The sequence below is a fragment of the Dermochelys coriacea genome, chromosome 3 (genome assembly GCF_009764565.3).
Source record: "Dermochelys coriacea isolate rDerCor1 chromosome 3, rDerCor1.pri.v4, whole genome shotgun sequence".
Classification (NCBI taxonomy): domain Eukaryota; kingdom Metazoa; phylum Chordata; order Testudines; family Dermochelyidae; genus Dermochelys; species Dermochelys coriacea.
Genome location: NC_050070.1, coordinates 55,962,025 through 55,980,821, shown reverse-complemented (window position 1 = coordinate 55,980,821; position 18,797 = coordinate 55,962,025). Strand labels below are relative to the sequence as shown.

Sequence of the window (18,797 nt, the reverse complement as noted above, 5' to 3'; positions counted from 1 at the left end):
TTATTGAAATTAAAATAATTTTACCTCATCACCTTTCTCTCCAGAAAGTCCAGGAAATCCACGTTCACCTTTGCTTCCCTATTAAGACATAACTTTTGAACTATTACTGTATTTTATTACAGTTACAAAAACTTATGTACTGTATTGTGTTTCATTTTAAATATGCTAGTATTCTCGCATCATTTTAAATATGCTAGTATGGAGCTTATGGGTTAGCAGTAAGGGACCATAAAACAAACAAAGAGGCAAATTCCACACCGGCACAGGTACCACTAAGGTCAATAAACATTATCCCTACTTCTTATGCAGTTGAATTTGGCCCAAAACACTGAGGCTGAATGCAAAAGTTAGCTTGATAAACTACAACTAGCTTAGAAGGGGCATGGACCAGCGTTCATGTTGCACTCCCCATCAGCAATTGGCCAGGGCTGGGGAAGCTAATGATCCAACCAGCGGGCCAAATTCAGTGATGAATCCTGGTCATGTGGCATCTGAGACACACTGTGCATTCACTAAGCAGAAGGCTAGGTTAGAACTCTTTTCAAAGGAGAATGTACACTTTATGATTATTATTGGATTTTGCTTTAAGGGATTTAGGTGTCAAAACCTGTGATCTTTACTAATTCTTCAGTAAGGCACAATTCCTAATGACTTCAATACAAGTTTAGAATATGTCCCTCTGAAATCAGTGAGACTATTCAGATGAGCAACAAAATATGTAAGTACTCAGGATGGTCCAGTAATTATGGTGCTAGCCTGGGAATTGGGAGATTCCCTGCTTCACCACAGACTTTCTGCACAACCTTGGGTAACTCACTCAGTCCTCTGTGCCTCAGCTTCCCATCTGTAAAATGGGAATGAATCACAGCACTTTATAGCATAGGGGTGTTCTAAGAATAAATACACTAAAGATTACGAGGTTCTGAAATACTACAGTAGTGGGGGCCTTATAAGTATACAAGATAAACGAATAGGATTTAGCCCTGCATTTTTAATGGATAAAAAAAAGTTATCTAAAGTACTCACTTAATAAACTTACCTTTGGCCCTTCTCTACCAGGGATTCCTGGGGGACCTCTCAGCCCAGTATCACCCTGGAGAACAGAGGAAAATAAATTGATGGGAAGTACTTTAGCAAAAGAAACAGTGGATCATATGAATATATAGTCACACCCATAATCTTGCCTTCCTGCCATTGTGACCTTCCCTATTAGGAAAGCCTGCTACTCCCTTTTCTCCTTTATGACTATTAATCCAGGAACACTAGCCTGAAAGTGGCTACAAACATTTTACTGGAAATATATAGAATTGTGGTGATTAACCTTTCTACAGAGACATTAAATAAATCAAGAACACACAAGATGCTGGGGGTTTTATTATTTTAAATCTTCCTGTGGGGTAATTTTAATTATAATATATTAAATGTGAATGAAACAGAAAATGATGCATGGTCTCCCTGGTTTCTTGGCTCTAGATTTTGAGGCCAGATAGAAGTTGCACTTCTGGAAAATATGAGATTCCCCGAAGCAATGCACTGGGAGTGTCTGTCACTCACCAGGATTGCCTCCTGGCACAACAGGCAGTATACACATAGACACACTTTTTTTGGGGAAACTTTTTTTTTTAAACTACAACACCTAAAACTACTAACTACTACTAAGAACAATTATAATAAACTAATTACTAAAAGAGCTAAGGGGACACAGTTGAGGTAAAATGATGCAGACAACTGTTAAGGTCCCTCAGCCCGAGGCGGTTGAGAAGGAACAGAGAGCAATTAGCCCATACACTGCTATATAACCAGCACGTAGCACGTGATTGAGTAACATGCATCTGTGGGCTGAACAGACATTTCTATGAGAAATCTCCAATCAAAGGCACAGGGGATGCAAGAACACCTAGAGTGAAGGAACTAGAGTGTCCACAGGGACCTTACTCGAAGAAGAACAACTAGATTTGTTTTTAGACAAAAGGGAGGATTGAGCAGTTTAATGAAAAGCAAGAGGTGGACCCAGGTTTTAAACTAAGGATCTGGATCAGGATCCAAATTTTTCCGATGGCAGACATGACAGGTCTTTGACTGTCTCTGAAATGTCTTATGCTCTTAAGTTTGGTGATTTAAGTATATATTAAAACATAACCTTGGTTTTAGGAAAAGCAGACATGAAACATGCCAATGCCTATTTTGCTTTGAACAATCCATTCATATTAGTGGAAAGACTTCCTCCTGAACCAATATACTACCTTCAATGAAGCACCCACATCTCCCAAAAGTGGAAGTGCAATCTGAAATAAAACACATGCATACACTTAAGAAATATTTAATATATTGTAAATATACAACATCTTTAAATATTTGGTTCATGGTTTCCATATGTATAAAAATGTTTACATAATTATGCAAATGAGTCATGATCAAGGCTGTTTTATCATGATATTTTTAAGGAAAAATAAAGAGTATTCATGATGAAAAGTGCAAGAGCCAAATATATTTTTAAAATTTTGCCAGTGCTTTCTACCCAAGGTATTTCTTTGTTCCATATTATAGTGAACTAGCTAGAACTATGTTTGTGCTATGAAAACAGTCAATACACTGAAACAGAGTCGCTCCGCTATCAGAGTGCGCTTTTCTGAAACCCAGCTTAGCCCTCCAAAATATTTAAGTCTTTATTCTATTTCTGCAGGAAGAGACAGAAATCTCATCACCCCTGGAAATTAAAGCTCTGGCAGATAGTTCTTTGATTTGGTCTGGTGTGTAGCTGTACTCCTTTCCTTCTGTCTTCCCTTAGTTTTCCAAGTGCAAGGTTTAATTTTGTATCTCTCAAGGTTGTCCATGAAACTGATTGAGCTGTTGCTGTCACCTCCACCCACCCACCTCCAAAAAATGAATCCTCACAATGTCAAAATTTAGGGATTTTTTTGTAAATCGTGAAAATCACAAACTAAATTACTCCTGTGATTATTGGGAAAAAACCCAGCCTTGGTCATGATATATAGTTAGATACACTGAATAATCTGGTGTGTACTTGTCTTCAATTTAACCAGTTTCAAATGTTCACATTTTTAAAGCTTTAAGGGTCCTGTCTACACCAGGAAAACAGAAGTGTCAAACCTTAGCCTTCAGTATATTAGGAAAACTGCTCTTTGCTGACAACGGATGTCAGCAACCTGTGCAGTGGAACCACTGCTGAACATGATTTAACAGCTAATGTATAGAAGGACATACCACATTCAGCATGGTTTCACAAACTTTGAAAAATCTGCCAGGAAAGTTCTTAGAGAAGAACTAGTCTACATGGCAGGGTTTGAACACTCATTGAGAGGGATGTTCATTAGAGAAGAGCCTGAAATCACACTTTTGTAAGCAGCACCTATTTGCTGAAAGACACCATAAGGTTTCCCAGCACTGGCACTTGGTGTTTGGGATAGCCATGTCTTTTTTATTTTCTTTTTATATATGTCATGTCTCAAATAAAAACTAAGAAGGTATTTAGGATTTAAACAGTTTCCTGCACTTAGAGATCACCACTACATCTCACCTATTATCTGAAACTAAGCCTTTTAAAAAACCTGGTTATATGGTAGCAGGCTTTGGCCCAAACCACGTAGGAAAGCCAAATCACATTATAATTCTAGGATCACAAGTGAGGTTAACAAGTGACTAAAGGGTTTCACTTTGCTGAGGTCCCAAGAACTGATCTAGGAATTCTGAGAGTTTTATTTACCTTTTTTAATGCCTCTGTCAGCATTTTGTTTTAAAATCAAAATTAAGCTTGTAAAGTTTCAGCTTTGGGGAACATGTTAAAGGATCTAAACTCATTTCAGGTGTCTGTTCATCTTAGCCATTTAATTCTTTTGTTAGTGCTCGAGAAAATTAGTTCACATTATGGGCAAGTTATTTTAAAAATTTCATTTATAATATAATAGCTTTTTAAATACATCAGAGCAATACAATTTTCCCCATAGTTGTCTAATAAAAGAACCACCAAACTATAGTCTTTGAAAATTTACACAGAACTGCTCCTGGGACTGAGACATGGTAAGCCAAGTTGCAGTCTGGAACAAACTATTAAAACTAAATCATAACCTCCTGTAAACAGACATTTATCATGGAAGTGCTGACATAACCATAACTTTTATGATATTGTAATGAGCTAAATAAAAAAAATCACTAGGTAGTCAACTGAATAAAATTTGCTAGGCCTATTAGGCATCTGGTGTCTTTCTGTTTTAAAATACTAGCATCCACACAATGCAAGTCAAGCATAGTTTGTATACATACTGGGTCACCTGGAGGACCTGGAAGTCCTGGCTTCCCATCTGGCCCAGGAGCACCCTAGAAACAGAAACAAAGCCATCGCATTTTAAATTTCAGTCGTTGATAAGGGGCACATACATCAATATAGCGATATATATAGAATTGTTACTTACATCAACACCTGGGGTACCTGGAGTTCCAGGTAATCCAGGGGGTCCTCTAGGGCCCTAATATACAGAACAATTACTTAAGATATGATTCAAGAAACTGGAAACCATGTGAAGTTAAATTTATTTTTCCAAATTAGACAATAAGTATTTTACCTGGGCACCTGGTTCCCCAAATGGACCTTTAGGACCCTGTAAAAATAGCCAAATGTATACTCAGATAACAGCAGCAATGCTTTTAAAACAGGGGTGAGCTTGAACCAAAAATACTGAATGTGGGCTTTTGGTTCAGCACATTTTAGAGAATGGGACCTGCTGAAATGTCAGGTTACAAATCTGGACCCAATTTTGCTAAAGTTCAAGGGTGATCAGATCCAGTATTTTGGTTAAGAACCATTTCAAATGGAAAGTAAGGTCACCTACTAACTATACAGTTATGTTTTTATGAAATGTTAACATACTATTAACTGTTCAGTTAGCTTGAGATTTACAGGGAAAACTGAAATTTATGCAATGCAATAGGAAAAATCATCACAAATTGTTGGATGCCTAAGAATCAATGTAAACATTTTAAAATTTAAACATTAATTTGAATTCTGAATTATTAGACTTGCTTAAAACTTATATTTGAATCCATAGCCATTTGTCTCAAGCATTATGATTTCTATAAGTTACTTATTTCAATAAAAAAAGTGAAAAGTTTAGTTTAATATGTTGACTTGGACTGACAGGATATTGTCATTTTCATCACAGTAGAATTCATGAGCATGATCTGTGTCATCTACCACCTATATTATTGAACACTATCAAGACAACTAGACAAAGAAAGATTATTATTTGGATTATGGAACAACTACTGGCATTCTCTAAAACTCAGTCCTTTTAAGGCCAAATCTTTTCCCAACTTCCCCAGTTGCAGAGGGTTCCATGGCTTATGGAGGGGCAGTATTCTGGGGGAGCACACTGGGGTCCTGATCACCATAGAGCTGTTGATGTTTGAGTAAGTCAAGAATGGTGGACATGTGACTATGTAAATGCACAAGGAGAAATCCTTCACCCCGTGAATATGGGCAGCAACCCCACGGAATCCACTGCAGCCCTGAGTTTCCCTTGAGGGAGAAATCTATCTTCCAGTCCATACTATTACAGATTGCCTCTGTACAACACCTCTTTACACAGGTGTGGCAAAGGATCTGCTACTTGGTATTGCAACCTTGGAAAACTCTAGGGCTCTTAACATTTTAAGTTAGCAGTGAACGCTGGGAGAGAATAGTATAGTTGGGTTGCTGTAATGAAGTTAATAATTTGTGGAGCTAGCTACATTCTAAAGAAAAAACACTGATATTTTTCAATGTCTTACTTTTCAAAAATATGTTGTACTTAATTTGGGGGAATATCTGAAGAAGTTCCTGAAGCCATTGATACTTCCATAAATGGACTGGATGCTGAAGTAATAAGTGCAACAAAGATGCAGTGTTAGGAAGCAAGAATGAAATAGCATTTTGAACTGTGTGCTGCTGATGGCAAGAATGATATAAAAGACCATACTACTGCAGCTATTTATTCTGATTACTCCAGATAAAGTGTCCTTTGCTCATTTCATGTTTAAAATATACAGGTGGAAATTGGCCACATCTGGACTTTGTTGCTTCATAGGTTTGAAGCTTGTGCTGAGTTGTGCAGCTCTGGCTGGAGACTCTGCACCCACAAGCAGTACTCCAATTCTAGTAGTTCAGGCATCCCAACACTGAAACCCTGGAGCTGCTGCCCAGCCTCACCTTTTCCTTCCCAAGGCAGAGTACCTGCCTCTGCCTCTCCCAGTGTTCAGGGCATGGGGAATGACACAGAGAAGTGGACTGTGATTATTGACGGAGTGACAGCCAGGGATGCTTTACTGGGCGTAGTGCCTCGTCTCATGTGCCCGTGCTGGAACCAAAAGGGGCAGACAAATTCAAAACAGCTGTCAGCCAGAAAAAGAGCTATCAGCTTTAAGATGTCCCAGAGCAATGTAAAATTAATGTGGGAGGGTATGGAACACAGGCTCTTGCAATTCTCCCATCCCCTATTTATAAGTGAAGTTCTAGGGGGAGTAACAGCAAGACATAGACAGTAATATTGTTTTCTGCTCTGTGAAAGGGGAAGAGGTGTTGGGTCAGGAATCACAGAGCAGCAGGGAACTCATATCAGGAAGATCTAATCTGAAACATGTTATATGAACCTGATCATTACATAGATTTCTCAGTAATAACTACAATGAAACTCTCACATACTATTTGCTAAAAGAAAAGGAGTACTTGTGGCACCTTAGAGACTAACAAATTTATTAGAGCATAAGCTTTCGTGAGCTACAGCTCACTTCATCGGATGCAAATGCATGCATCCAATGAAGTGAGCTGTAGCTCACGAAAGCTTATGCTCTAATAAATTTGTTAGTCTCTAAGGTGCCACAAGTACTCCTTTTCTTTTTGCGAATACAGACTAACACGGCTGCTACTCTGATACTATTTGCTATACTTACAGGGGGTCCTTGAATTCCTGTTCCGAGTGGCCCCATCTCTCCAGGGGACCCTTGTACGCCAGGCAGTCCTCTTTCACCCTAATAAGGTTACAAAACTTTCTGTTTCATCTTTAAACGCAGAAATTAGTGTATCTCTTAGAAATAGGAACTGTGATAATTTTTGTATACCTTAGGCCCTCGTGGACCTGGGGTTCCAGGAGTGCCAGCCAGACCCTAAAAAACAATAATTCTACCTTAAAATTACCGAGTCTGATTGAATGTTATGTCAGACGTAGTCAGCATTTGTAAATAAAAATGATCTGTCTACACCTTGATTATTAGTGCCACAGTCTGTAGGATCACTGAAAAGACACTTGCATTAACAACAAGAGTTTTTAGACTGTATTTTCTATGTACTTGCTTTACAGGTATAACATACACGTTTTCAAAATCATACTCATATTGCTATACAAATCATTTTCAATAGTGCTACAAGTGCTACACAGAAACAAGCCATGAAAGCCCTTATATCAAGTACTTACTGGTTTCCCAGGCAGACTTGGTCCAGGGGGTCCTGTCTCACCTTTTGGACCTAGATGTCCAGGAGGTCCTATAAGGCCACCAGAATCACCCTGTGGAATAGATATAAGCCATTAATTGAAATGTTAGTGTTTTCTTTCAGGAAAATTAACATTAAGGTAGGTCTTGGTTATCATGACTATTTTACATGGTAGATCTCTGTTACCTCTTATCTCTAGGTATTGGTAAACATTTTACACAGCCCTATTTCAGAATGTACTACTGTACTTACATCATCTTATTTGGGAATCAAACACATGACTCCAGTTTTATAAAACAAAACCAACTTTTTAAACATTATTTGTAACGCCAGCCAGGCTCTACACACTAAAGCAGGTGTTTGCTATACTGCTAGCAGAGATTTTTCACTGTAAATCAGATAGGCCAACACCTATTCTACAGGGTAGTGAGTCTTATGACAGGGTGTTTGGAAGTAGTAACATGTCTTGAAATCTTTTACATATGTTTAGATAACACATCAACAGCTTTTAATTTCTTAACAAAATATATATTTTCCCTAAAAAAATGTTATATAGGTAAGTATGCAAGGTAAAAAAACAAAACATAGGAACATGGGATTTGCTATACCAGAAAAGACCAAGAGTCCATCTAATCTAGTTAATAACTCTGCTATTTTCCCAGTTACTCAGGCCTGCAATGCTGGTATCGTATCTACACTTCTTTCTCCTTCATCCTCTAATACCCAGACTGCCTCTAAATCCTGCCAGTTATTCTTCTGCAACATCTCCACAGTCCATCCCCTCCTCTCTATCCTTATTGCAAAAAATCTGGGTCCGTGCATTAGTCATCCCTCATCTCAATTACTGAAATTGTTCTGTAGTACTGGTATGTCTAACTACAGGCCTAATCCAACCCCCTTTAAATCAATGGGATTCTTTCAATTATTAAATTGAAATTGGATTGACACATTAGAAGGTAAACTCTTCAGGCAAGAGGCATGTTTTTTTATTTATTCTTAAAGTACCTAGATAGATGAATGTGGAAGGATGGAAGACTCCTTTAAGATTATAATATTTGACTAATATTTTCTAAATCATAAATTTAATTGATCAAATTTTCGTGCATACCTTTTCTCCTTTAATTCCTGGATTTCCTGGTATTCCAGGCTCTCCCGGTAAACCCTAGTTAATTAAAAAAAACATTTTTATCGATTATAGCATCTTTCAGGTCAGTATGCTATTTGAGATTAAAGGTGAAAAAGGCACTTAATCTGGAGTAGTTACTGTACATTATAGGCCCAGCTAAGCTCCTCTTATTCATGTAAGTGAGAACTTCTTTAGGGGTATGCATATGTTATTTTGTTTAAATGAATATTTAGTAACCAAAAATTGCCTTCTATACCCTTCTGGGCAGTACCTTCATGAAAAAATTCAATTAAGAGATTTCTGAAAAAAAAAATTAAAATAAACCAAAGTCCTGAAAACTGACAGGGTTTAAAGGAAGATGGTAGCAAGTAAAATGATTAGATTTAAAGGATTAGTTTGCCTATGCCTACTGGGATATGATGTGCCTAGTGTTGGACACCACTTGCTTGATATTTTCTTTACTCTTAAAGCCTCAAGGAACCATACTGTAATATTGTACATTTGATTAACTCCAAATCTCCTCTTTTTTAAAAAAAATGTTAGTTTTAAATATTCAAAAGACCCCAGTTAAAAATCTCAGCAAAATAATGGCATTCTGTCCCTCCTCCAGATGTCTGCTTCCACATCAAAGCTTTGATTTTCATATTTTTCCTTTTAATAATACAAGCAAATAGAGATGCAGAGACATGAAAGAATAATAAAATAAATTAAAGAGTATCTAAACATGCATAAATAGCTTAAACTCAAGTTTACTCTCTAACCCCACAAAATTTTCATTTACTTTATAGAAAAGTGTGATCTACGTTTGTTCCAAAAGGAAGTATAGAGTTCTCATCTGCCTTAATACATTACATTTATTCCACAAAGTAGTGTATGCTTGTCCATCATGAACCTTAAGTAAGTTCCACAGCAAATGGTAGATCTAGTCAAAGGCAAGAATTTCTAGTATTCATGCCCAACTATTATATGCAAATTCAAATGAAAATTAATTATCTTTGTCAAAAAGATCTTAAAAGGCATATCACTTGAGCTTTTCTCTGCAGTGGGAAACATTTATTCTTGTTAGCACTTGCACGTAAAGAATGAATTAAATTTTCATGTCAGTAGGAAGCATTCAATTGGCTGTATTCTCCTTGCTTGACTGTATTCTGCTCTAAATGAAGACAAACTGTTTTTTTCATACATTTCATATACCATTCATTTCAAAAGTATATCAAAAAACCTGAACTGTAGCTGAGTGAAAGGTGTTCATTAGTTTCACAAATGGAAAATCATTACAAGAGTATATAGGAGTTTAGATGTATTAACTATGAGCCAGATTCTCTACCCTGCTTCGTCCCTGTTTAGAGTGACACAAAGGGGATTCAATCTGCCCCTAGCTGCCTTGCTGGGGATTCCCCTGTGTAGAGAAGTGATCTTTCCTTGCTGACTCTGGTGTACGAGCCATGTCAGAGCCAAGGAGGAAAAAAGTCCAGAGTGAGTTAATCACAGCTGGTGAATGGTTTCTTGGGGAACAAGATTAAAGCAGCACCCACCTCCCCATACATTGGGCAGAAAATCTGGGAGTCAGAACTAGCTTCATGACAGTCTTCTCTCCCAACTCTACTGTTCCAAGTCAAAGACTAGGCAAAAATAGGGACTCTGGAAGTACACATTGCACACAAGTGTGCTTGGTGCAGTACAATACATAAAGGACATATAGTCCCTGCCCCAAGAAATGTGCAGTACGGCTCCCAAACAATTTTGGGGACTGGAGAGTTCAGTCTTGAAATTACATGATTTAATATGCCACTTGGTCAAAGACACTGTAGATGAATGTACCTTACAAACCAAATTTTTAAAAATAGGCACCTAAATTTGGCATGTATAAACTAAATGTTAGTAACTAAATACAGGTGCAAAATAAATTATTACATGCACAATCAATTACTTGTGTTCACAATCACTTGTTTTGCACACAGCTGTATATTTTGTACTCAAAATGACCGTTTTCATACACCTGCACATATTTTGCATGGCCAACAATAACAGAATTGAAATATAGGTCTATATATTGCTTGAAAACACATTTCAGCAATAATAATGAGCACAGGTTTCAGAGTAGCAGCCGTGTTAGTCTGTATTCGCAAAAAGAAAAGGAGTACTTGTGGCACCTTAGAGACTAACAAATTTATTAGAGCATAAGCTTTCGTGAGCTACAGCTCACTTCATCGGATGCACGTCATACTTTTAAAGCAGTATTCAAGCAAGGGGGCTCCTTTGTACCTATACAAAACATAGACTCAGAATGTGTGTATGTGCAAAGGCAAAAGGCACTAACACCAGCTCCTGGAGGCACTCTGGTTGTTAGACACCTAGGCAAGTAGAAACCCTCTGGCGATGCAAGGTGGGAAAGCACAAATGAAGATGGAAGTGTGTGTTTCCTCTCCTCCTTCCTGAGGTGGCTGCAGCCCACCCTCCAGTGGTATCCTGGCCCTATCTTTTTGGGATGTCTAATACCACTGTGGAACTAACAGCCATGTTGTTGTTGTGCTCACAGTAAACCAAGGACTGGGATCATGGTTGCCTCATGTACAGGTGTGCAAGAGGCAAGGAAAAACTCCTTGAATCAATTCCTGCCCTTACGCATTGGTACAGCAGCAGGCACACTGTGACTCTAGAGATCTATTTTAAGTCTAGTAATTATACTACTTATAGTATTTGAATTACATGCATCTGGAAATGCTGAATAACTGTCCAAAGCTGAATTGGAAGCTAAATACAAACTAGAATAACAAACGATACTGTCATATGTATTGTATTTGATCATTTATTGCAATAAGTCATTTGTTGGTAATTTCCTAAAGTAATCATAACACATTATGAAAAAGCATGGCTGAGAGAATATCTGTTTTTGATTAATCAGTAGTAGAAGAACTTTGAGTACCAACTGCCAATAATAATCAAAGCCTGTTATGCCCATTTTCTATACAAGCATTTTCCTTTTAGTTTGTTTCTCAATCAAGTGGACTATTGCAGTCTGAAAAAGGTAAAGACTGACATCTAATTTATCCCTGGCTTCAATGTAGTTATACTAGGGATGAATTTGGTCCTGACTGACTTCTTACTTATACCACTGACCTAGAGTGCTAAGATAATAAATAAATCTGCATGCTTAGATTCATATCATCCACTATTACTGAAAGTTTGTTGATAATGACAGATTATAGATTTTAAAAACACAGATTTCAAAAGTGAGGCCTTGAATTTTTCTTCCCTTCCTGACTTCCCCAATCTTATATCTTATTACACTGATCTTTCCATTGTAATGATCTCAGACAGGCTCTGTAAGGGGATTCTAGTGGGATTTTTCACCTCTGGTGTGTATTTCTAAGTAGGGGGTAATCTGGGCACTTGTGAGTTCCACAAATTAGTATTAAAATCTGCACTTAGTGGATGACAAAACAAAGACACACAGAGGTCTTGCACAACCCAAACACTAAGTCACTGGCAAAGTTGGAATTTGCATTTTCAAATCCCATAGGCTAACTAGTATATCACCCCCATAAAAAGACCACACAGTGATAGTTCCCATGGCACTGTTTCATTGTCTAATATTTCACCTCAACAGATTTTACTGACTGCAAAAAATTACACAATACTTACGACTTCTCCTGGATGTCCTCTGGGTCCAATGGGTCCTGGAGGACCTTGCAGTCCCTACAGTGTGTGTGTATATATATATATATATATATTAATTTGAGTTAAAAATCAATATATTTTCTGTTATATTATACTAGAGAATAAAGCACTCTATTCTCCATAGGGACATTAACAAAAGAGCTGCTAAGAATTATTTTTCTACCTGAATTAGGGAGCAACTGTAACCCATACACCCCCTGGCTGTGGTGCTCTGTCCCCTCTAGTGGCACCAAGACCACTTAGAGATTAATGAGTCTGCTCCAGTCTTAGCTAATAGCAATATGGCTTTTAGCTCACGCAGTAGAGGCTCATGCACAAAGGTCTTAGGTTCGATCCTGCCCGTCGACAAACAGGGACTGTCGGTGTTACACAACAGTTACTGCTAGTTCATTCTTCAATGCACCAATAGGATTTGCATTGTTATGCTACCCAATGAAATATATTAGAAATTTCCATATTAATGAGCTAATTTCTCAAAATATGCCCATAGTGAGGGTCTGTTTTATGGGCCAGATCATCAGTTGTGTAAATCATTGTAGCACTGTTGAAGTCAATGGAGCTACGACATTTTACACCAGCTAAGGATCTGGCCCAGCATGTCCATAGGAAGAGGATAACAGCTGCTGCTGAAAAAGTTGAAAAAAGAATCCTGCCCATGGGACTATAGGACTCCAACAAGGCCATGTGTGACTGGATGGACTCTAAGGCATTGAACTGGAAAAAAATGAATCAAGGCATCTTGCTTGAGGATTCTGTTGAAGGAAGTAATGCTCTATCTGTTTGTCATGGTTATAACTTCTACAAGAGATATATGCATCTGGGAAGGAATTGGAGAGTTTCTTTTTTAATTATATCAATAAGAAGCCACTACATGCTACTTTCAATTTTATAATAAATACTTTAAAATACCTCTGGTCCTGGATTTCCAGTGAGTCCAGGAGGACCACGATCTCCTATTTCACCCTAAAAAGCATAATTTTTCTCAAATAATTTAATGTTATATCCACAAGAGACAGTTGTGTACAAAAAAGATATTGTGTATACCAATCAGAAAAATACCTTAATTCCTTGTGATCCTTTCATTCCAGTTTCCCCCTGAAAATAACAGATATGATCACAATAAATTGAAATTTAGAGTAAGATTGACTTTGTTGAAGTTACTACACACAGAAACGTTGTCTTATTAAGTTAGTTAACACAATTTAGCAAACAATGAAAATCTGGTTATTCTTTAAAGAGTTGTAGATGGAAAACTTTGAAAAGGATTATCTTTTGAAAAATTCTATTTGCATTTTCGGGTATGGTGATTTCTATTCTTATGTTTTATTCCTAAGGATATTTGCATGAAAACAAAATATTTGCTTAAGAACTCTGTTCCTGGGGCTTATTCCTCACTTAAAGTCATTATCCTATTTGTAATATCATATGCCTTTCCAAAGCTACTCATTTTTACAGTATATCCCATTCTACATAGGTTCTTATACAGCATTCATTACCATAGTATGTGAACCCCTTTTCTGCAGTGCATTAAGCAATGTGACTTATATCTGTCATATCATAAAGAGAGGGTTATGACTTACTGTAAGAAATACAAAGCAGCAGTAGATGAAATCTTAAAGAATAAGGATTCTGATTTCTTGAAAACATCTTTAGTAATAAAAAAGTGATATATAAAAATATGGCTATAAGAAAAATTGCTGGCAAATAAAGATTTTTTAGAAATTCCCGAAGAGATTAATGAGTTTTTAATAAAGGAGGTTACATATTTTATGTACTATGCTTGATGTTCAGTGTTAATTGCAGAGTTAATGAAATAGCTGTAGTTTCTCACTAAGATGACTAGTGCATTTGCTAGTGTAATAGTTAGAACTCTGAGGGATAGTATGCTTGTTCTTGCTACCTTTAATCTCTACAGCCAATATCTTATTGACTTCAATATGAGCAGATTAAGGCCACTGTTGAGATGTTTAGGCTCAGCTACTTCCATCTCAGCTCAGCCAGACCTTTCTTGGGATTTACAGCGCCAAGGCCTACTCTGTGGTGACCCTGCACTTTGTATTTAAAGTGCCAAAAATTCATCCCACAATAGCTTCACAGAAATCAGAGAGAGGCCAAGGACAAATTTAGCCTAAGGACTGCAAGCACTGAGATTCTAGCTGCCCCCATGCAGGTGTACAAGAAAGGGAAAGGCTCCTTTGTGCCCAAGGCTCTCTCTGAGTTTGAAGAGCTGGCAGTTGGAAATGCTGACTTTTTACTTGTAAAGTGAGTGAATTTGGTATGCCAATAATTGAGAAGCAATAAACATGGAACCCCATGATGCCATTTTTATAGTCAAGTTTTAAAATATTTGGCATGAAACCTATTAAAATGTACATAAAAAATCACAGAATGCAAATGTGACAGGATCCCCGGGGTGCAGCCTGGGACTGTGGGACTGCAGTGCCCCCTTAACTCTCCAGCCTGGGCTGTCTCTCACAATGCCTTGTGTGACAAAGTTCCTCCTTTACCTTGGTGGGTCTTGCACTTATTGGCAGATTTGCTCGCCTTGGAGCTTCACGACAGCCCTCAGTTTGGTCGTTTTCGTGAACTCACAGTCCAAGTCAACTCCTCCTGAGTTGACTCTTCCGTTTCCTTACCCAGGGAAAAGGGACCTACTTAACCTGGGGCTAATATATCTGCCTTCTATTACTCTCCTGTAGCCATCTGGCCTGACCCTGTCACACTTGCTAGTGACAAGCAGCAAACCCCTGCAGGTGCTGTTATCACTCAGAACAACCACATGTGGAGCCCCACACCCAGCTAGATTGCATGAATGCTCCCAGAGCCACTCATGAATCACAAAGAGAAAGGCACCAGCCAAATCCCCCCAGCTTCCAGCACTCTACCTCAGGAATATACCGTCTTGCACTGCTCACAATGAGCAGTGCAAATTTATTAATTGGTTCACTACTTTGCCAATGGAAAGGGATATACACCAGCTTTGTAAACCTGAGCAGATTTACCAAACACTTTGGGCAAATTCACTGATAAAGATAAACAGTTAAACAAACGTATTGACTAAAAAAGATACATTTAAAGTGATTATAAGTGATAGGCAAAGAGTCAGAGTGGTTACCAAAAGAAAAGAAAATATAAGCACTCAGTCTAAACTCTCAATCCTATTAGACTGGACAACATCTAGATTGAGCAGTTTTTCTCAACTCACTGGATATTGCAGTTCATAGTACACAGGTTTCACCCTTGAAACCTATGCCACTCCCCTGTGTTGGAGTCTTCAGTCTTCTAAGTGTCCTTGTTGCTTGCTACATAGGTGGGGGCAGGGGAAAGGCAAAGCAGTGGGGCCACTGTGTTTCGTTTTATACCCTTAGTCCATGTGCTTGGAGAACACAAGTCCAGTCATGTCTGGTGGGCACTGCTGAGTCACAAGGTGAAGCAATACCCCGGTGTGCCCTCTGTGAGTGAGTCATTGAACTGTAACTCCTCTGCTGGACAATGGCTGGTGATGTCTGTAAAGCACCCACCTGGGCGTTGGTTACCTCCTTTGTCATTGTCTCTGGAGAGCTAGTTTCTGGGTGCTTCCCAAACCCACAGAATATTTTAGTGAAAACTATACAACACAATTCTTATAATTTTATATGCATTAATGATACACATGTTTAGATGGAACAATGGGTTTTAGTAGATCATAACCTTTCCCCTGATACCTCACATGAGCTGCTTTATATGCAATATCACAATTATTTATAGATGAGGAATATAGAGGTTACAGGGTGCTGCCAGAGGTATAGAGTATCACAGCAAATATGGTGAGAAAATCAGATCTAAGCATAAACATTAACTCAAAACTTTAGCTGTACTTACTGGATCCCCCTTTTCTCCTTTTTCAGAAGACTCTCCCTGTGATAGTATACAGTAAATGTTAATACTTACATGGTAATTTTAAATGATAAATAGTTTGTATGTCTGCTTTTGGAAAACAACTCTTCAAAACATATAGAAAACGAACTAATAGTTATATGTATTCAATACATACAAACAACTTTATAAAATATATAAACTATGAAAACCCATTTAAAGATTACATTAATTTAATGATAAAGAATATAGACAGATAATAAAATAGGATTCTACCCAAGTTTGTTTCGTTTATGTCTGGGTCACATATTATACATTTCATGTAATAATGAGCATAAAGCTTTCAAACCTGGGTCCACACATCATCATGCTCCAACTTTCCACCTGCTGACTTACTAGCATCAGCTAGAACTGGGACTCCTTGAAGCCCAACTCAGCTAGATTGCTCCATTCCTGGGCCCCAACTGGTGGGACAACAGAGCTCCTGATTGGCCTGCTCCCCCTACTGAAGGCAGGAGGAGGAGCAGGAAGTTGTCAGTACAACTGGGCTTCATTCTGCTTTGGACTGCTTACCCTGTACAACCTGCTCTTGACTTTCTGGTTTCCTGACTTGGCCTGATTCCTGGTTCTGGATCTCCATCTCTTCTCCTGACCTGCCCTAGTTTCCTGACTCAGGCTGATTCCTGGTATCAGTCTCTCTTTTCCTAACCTCCTGGTTCTAAACCCTGGGTGGCACGGGGACCTGGCTACTTGCTTTGTACTAACCATCAGGCCTGTCTGCCTATTTCCTGGGTCTGACACAGGATCAGAAACAGATATCAGTGATGACTAAATTAGTGTAAAATTAGAGTTAAATTCTCAAAAGCAAATGACTTTTAATACACAAAACTATGATTCTTTCAAATTAACAGCCTAAATTAGATTTCTGTTTGTATGAAGATAACTTACAGTACAAGGTTTTAACAAGAACTAGTTGATCCTCTAACATTCTGGGGCCTGACATTACTTCCATTTAAATCACTAGCAAAACTCCTATTGATTCAATGGAAGCATGATGGAACTTTTTAGCTATTTCTAGAAAAATGCAGTTTACATCTTTTCACCAGTCATTAAAAAAATTGTTCAGCTGAATCTGCTGTTGGAAAGCTTCAACTAAAACAAAAAGATGATTAACTAGCAAAGTCTTTTTCTAAACTTGGATCATGCTAAGAATGCTATTTTTTTTCATCTAGATATTGAAGATGGTACTTCTTCACACAACGCACCATCAACTTGTGGAACTTGTTACTAGGGGATGTTACGAAGGTCAAAAGTGTAACTGGGTTAAAAAAAGAATTAGACAAGTTCCAGGAGAATAGGTCCATCAATGGCTATTAGTCAAAATAGTCAAGGATGCACCCCATTTTCTGGGTGTCCCTAACCTCTAACTGCCAGAAGCTGGGACTGGATGACAGGGGATGGATCACTCAATAATTGCCCTGTTTTGTTTGAAGCATCTGGCATTGGCCACTGTCAGAAGACTGGATATTGAGTTAGACAGACCACTGATCTGACCAACTATGGCCATTCTTATGTTACTAATTTAAGAGAAAGTAAAAAATATTGTTATTTTAATCAGCAATCAATATTTCATTGTTTGAGATACTTGCTTTTTTTTTGAGGTTTTAGGTACCTCCTAGGTTGTGCCTAGGTCTATGGTGTTTTGGAAATTCATGCATCTTGAAATCAGGAAGCAGAGAAGCACACAAAAAATAAAGAGGCAAAGCAAAAAAATGGACTAACCTTTTTCAAAGTGTAAAGAAGATTAATTTCATATGGGGCTTTTTTGGCCACAGCTTTTGTTTTATTTTATGCTAGCATGTCTGACCATCTCTAAATTATAGACTCTATCCTGACCCATCACCATCAGAAAGGAAAGCCCAAAAAGACCATAAATGTTGCAATGTCAGGTAAGCAATGCAGCAGAGAAAGCATTCAGAGGACTCCGCACAACACAGATCAGCAGTATCCAGGGCTACATACAATGAGTATATGCAAAACTCAGCAGTGACTGGAGCACTCATTCAGCGGCTCATCCCTATTCAGCAATTTATTTAAGCACATACTTAACTTTAAGTTGGATGGGATCTAAGTAGGCAATTGGGACACAGCTTCAACACACCAGGGTTAAACCCAGCTTTGCTGCACTGCAGGTGGTCCTGTCCATTAGTCACTCTCATGCCCAACAGCCATGACCACCCTGCTGAGACATCCAGGCCAGAAAACAAAATGTAGATTGTGAGGATGCTGGGCCCAAAATCTACCATTGGAGCATATTTTTCTGTTCCCACCATTCTTCTATTTGACCTTTACTCTGTTTTCAAGGATTTGGCCCAATAAAAATAAACCACACTTGGCCATCATATCTAAGATTATGAGTTAGGAATTATTATTTATTATTATTATTATTTCACCTTTTGCACCGAGTAAGCCCATTTCTCCTTGCCGACCCTTTTAAAAAAATAAAAAACTATTGACAATCTTTGTCCTTTTTTATTCTGACAAACGGAAAGAATCTTCCCCTTCCTGCTGCTCCTTGCACTGAATATAGCATGAAATCTTGTTAATCATCATAACTGAAATGTGTGATTTAACCAACTCCAACTGAATTTAAAT

The 18,797-nt window shown here is 38.1% G+C and overlaps 1 protein-coding gene across 1 annotated transcript in view; it reads right to left on the bottom strand.

The window, feature by feature from the left end:
• The window catches only part of COL19A1 (collagen type XIX alpha 1 chain), a 345,729-nt gene that overhangs the window by 79,157 nt on the left and 247,775 nt on the right, over positions 1-18,797 (bottom strand). Inside the window, exons 18-31 of the mRNA XM_043510441.1 lie at positions 16,149-16,184; positions 13,347-13,382; positions 13,197-13,250; positions 12,252-12,305; positions 8,589-8,642; positions 7,464-7,553; positions 7,111-7,155; positions 6,943-7,020; positions 4,581-4,616; positions 4,431-4,484; positions 4,282-4,335; positions 2,244-2,285; positions 1,040-1,093; positions 25-78 (exon numbers count right to left, since the gene is read on the bottom strand). Coding sequence (XP_043366376.1) covers positions 25-78; positions 1,040-1,093; positions 2,244-2,285; positions 4,282-4,335; positions 4,431-4,484; positions 4,581-4,616; positions 6,943-7,020; positions 7,111-7,155; positions 7,464-7,553; positions 8,589-8,642; positions 12,252-12,305; positions 13,197-13,250; positions 13,347-13,382; positions 16,149-16,184 — 741 coding nt within the window. The remainder of the gene's footprint in view (positions 1-24; positions 79-1,039; positions 1,094-2,243; positions 2,286-4,281; positions 4,336-4,430; positions 4,485-4,580; positions 4,617-6,942; positions 7,021-7,110; positions 7,156-7,463; positions 7,554-8,588; positions 8,643-12,251; positions 12,306-13,196; positions 13,251-13,346; positions 13,383-16,148; positions 16,185-18,797) is intronic.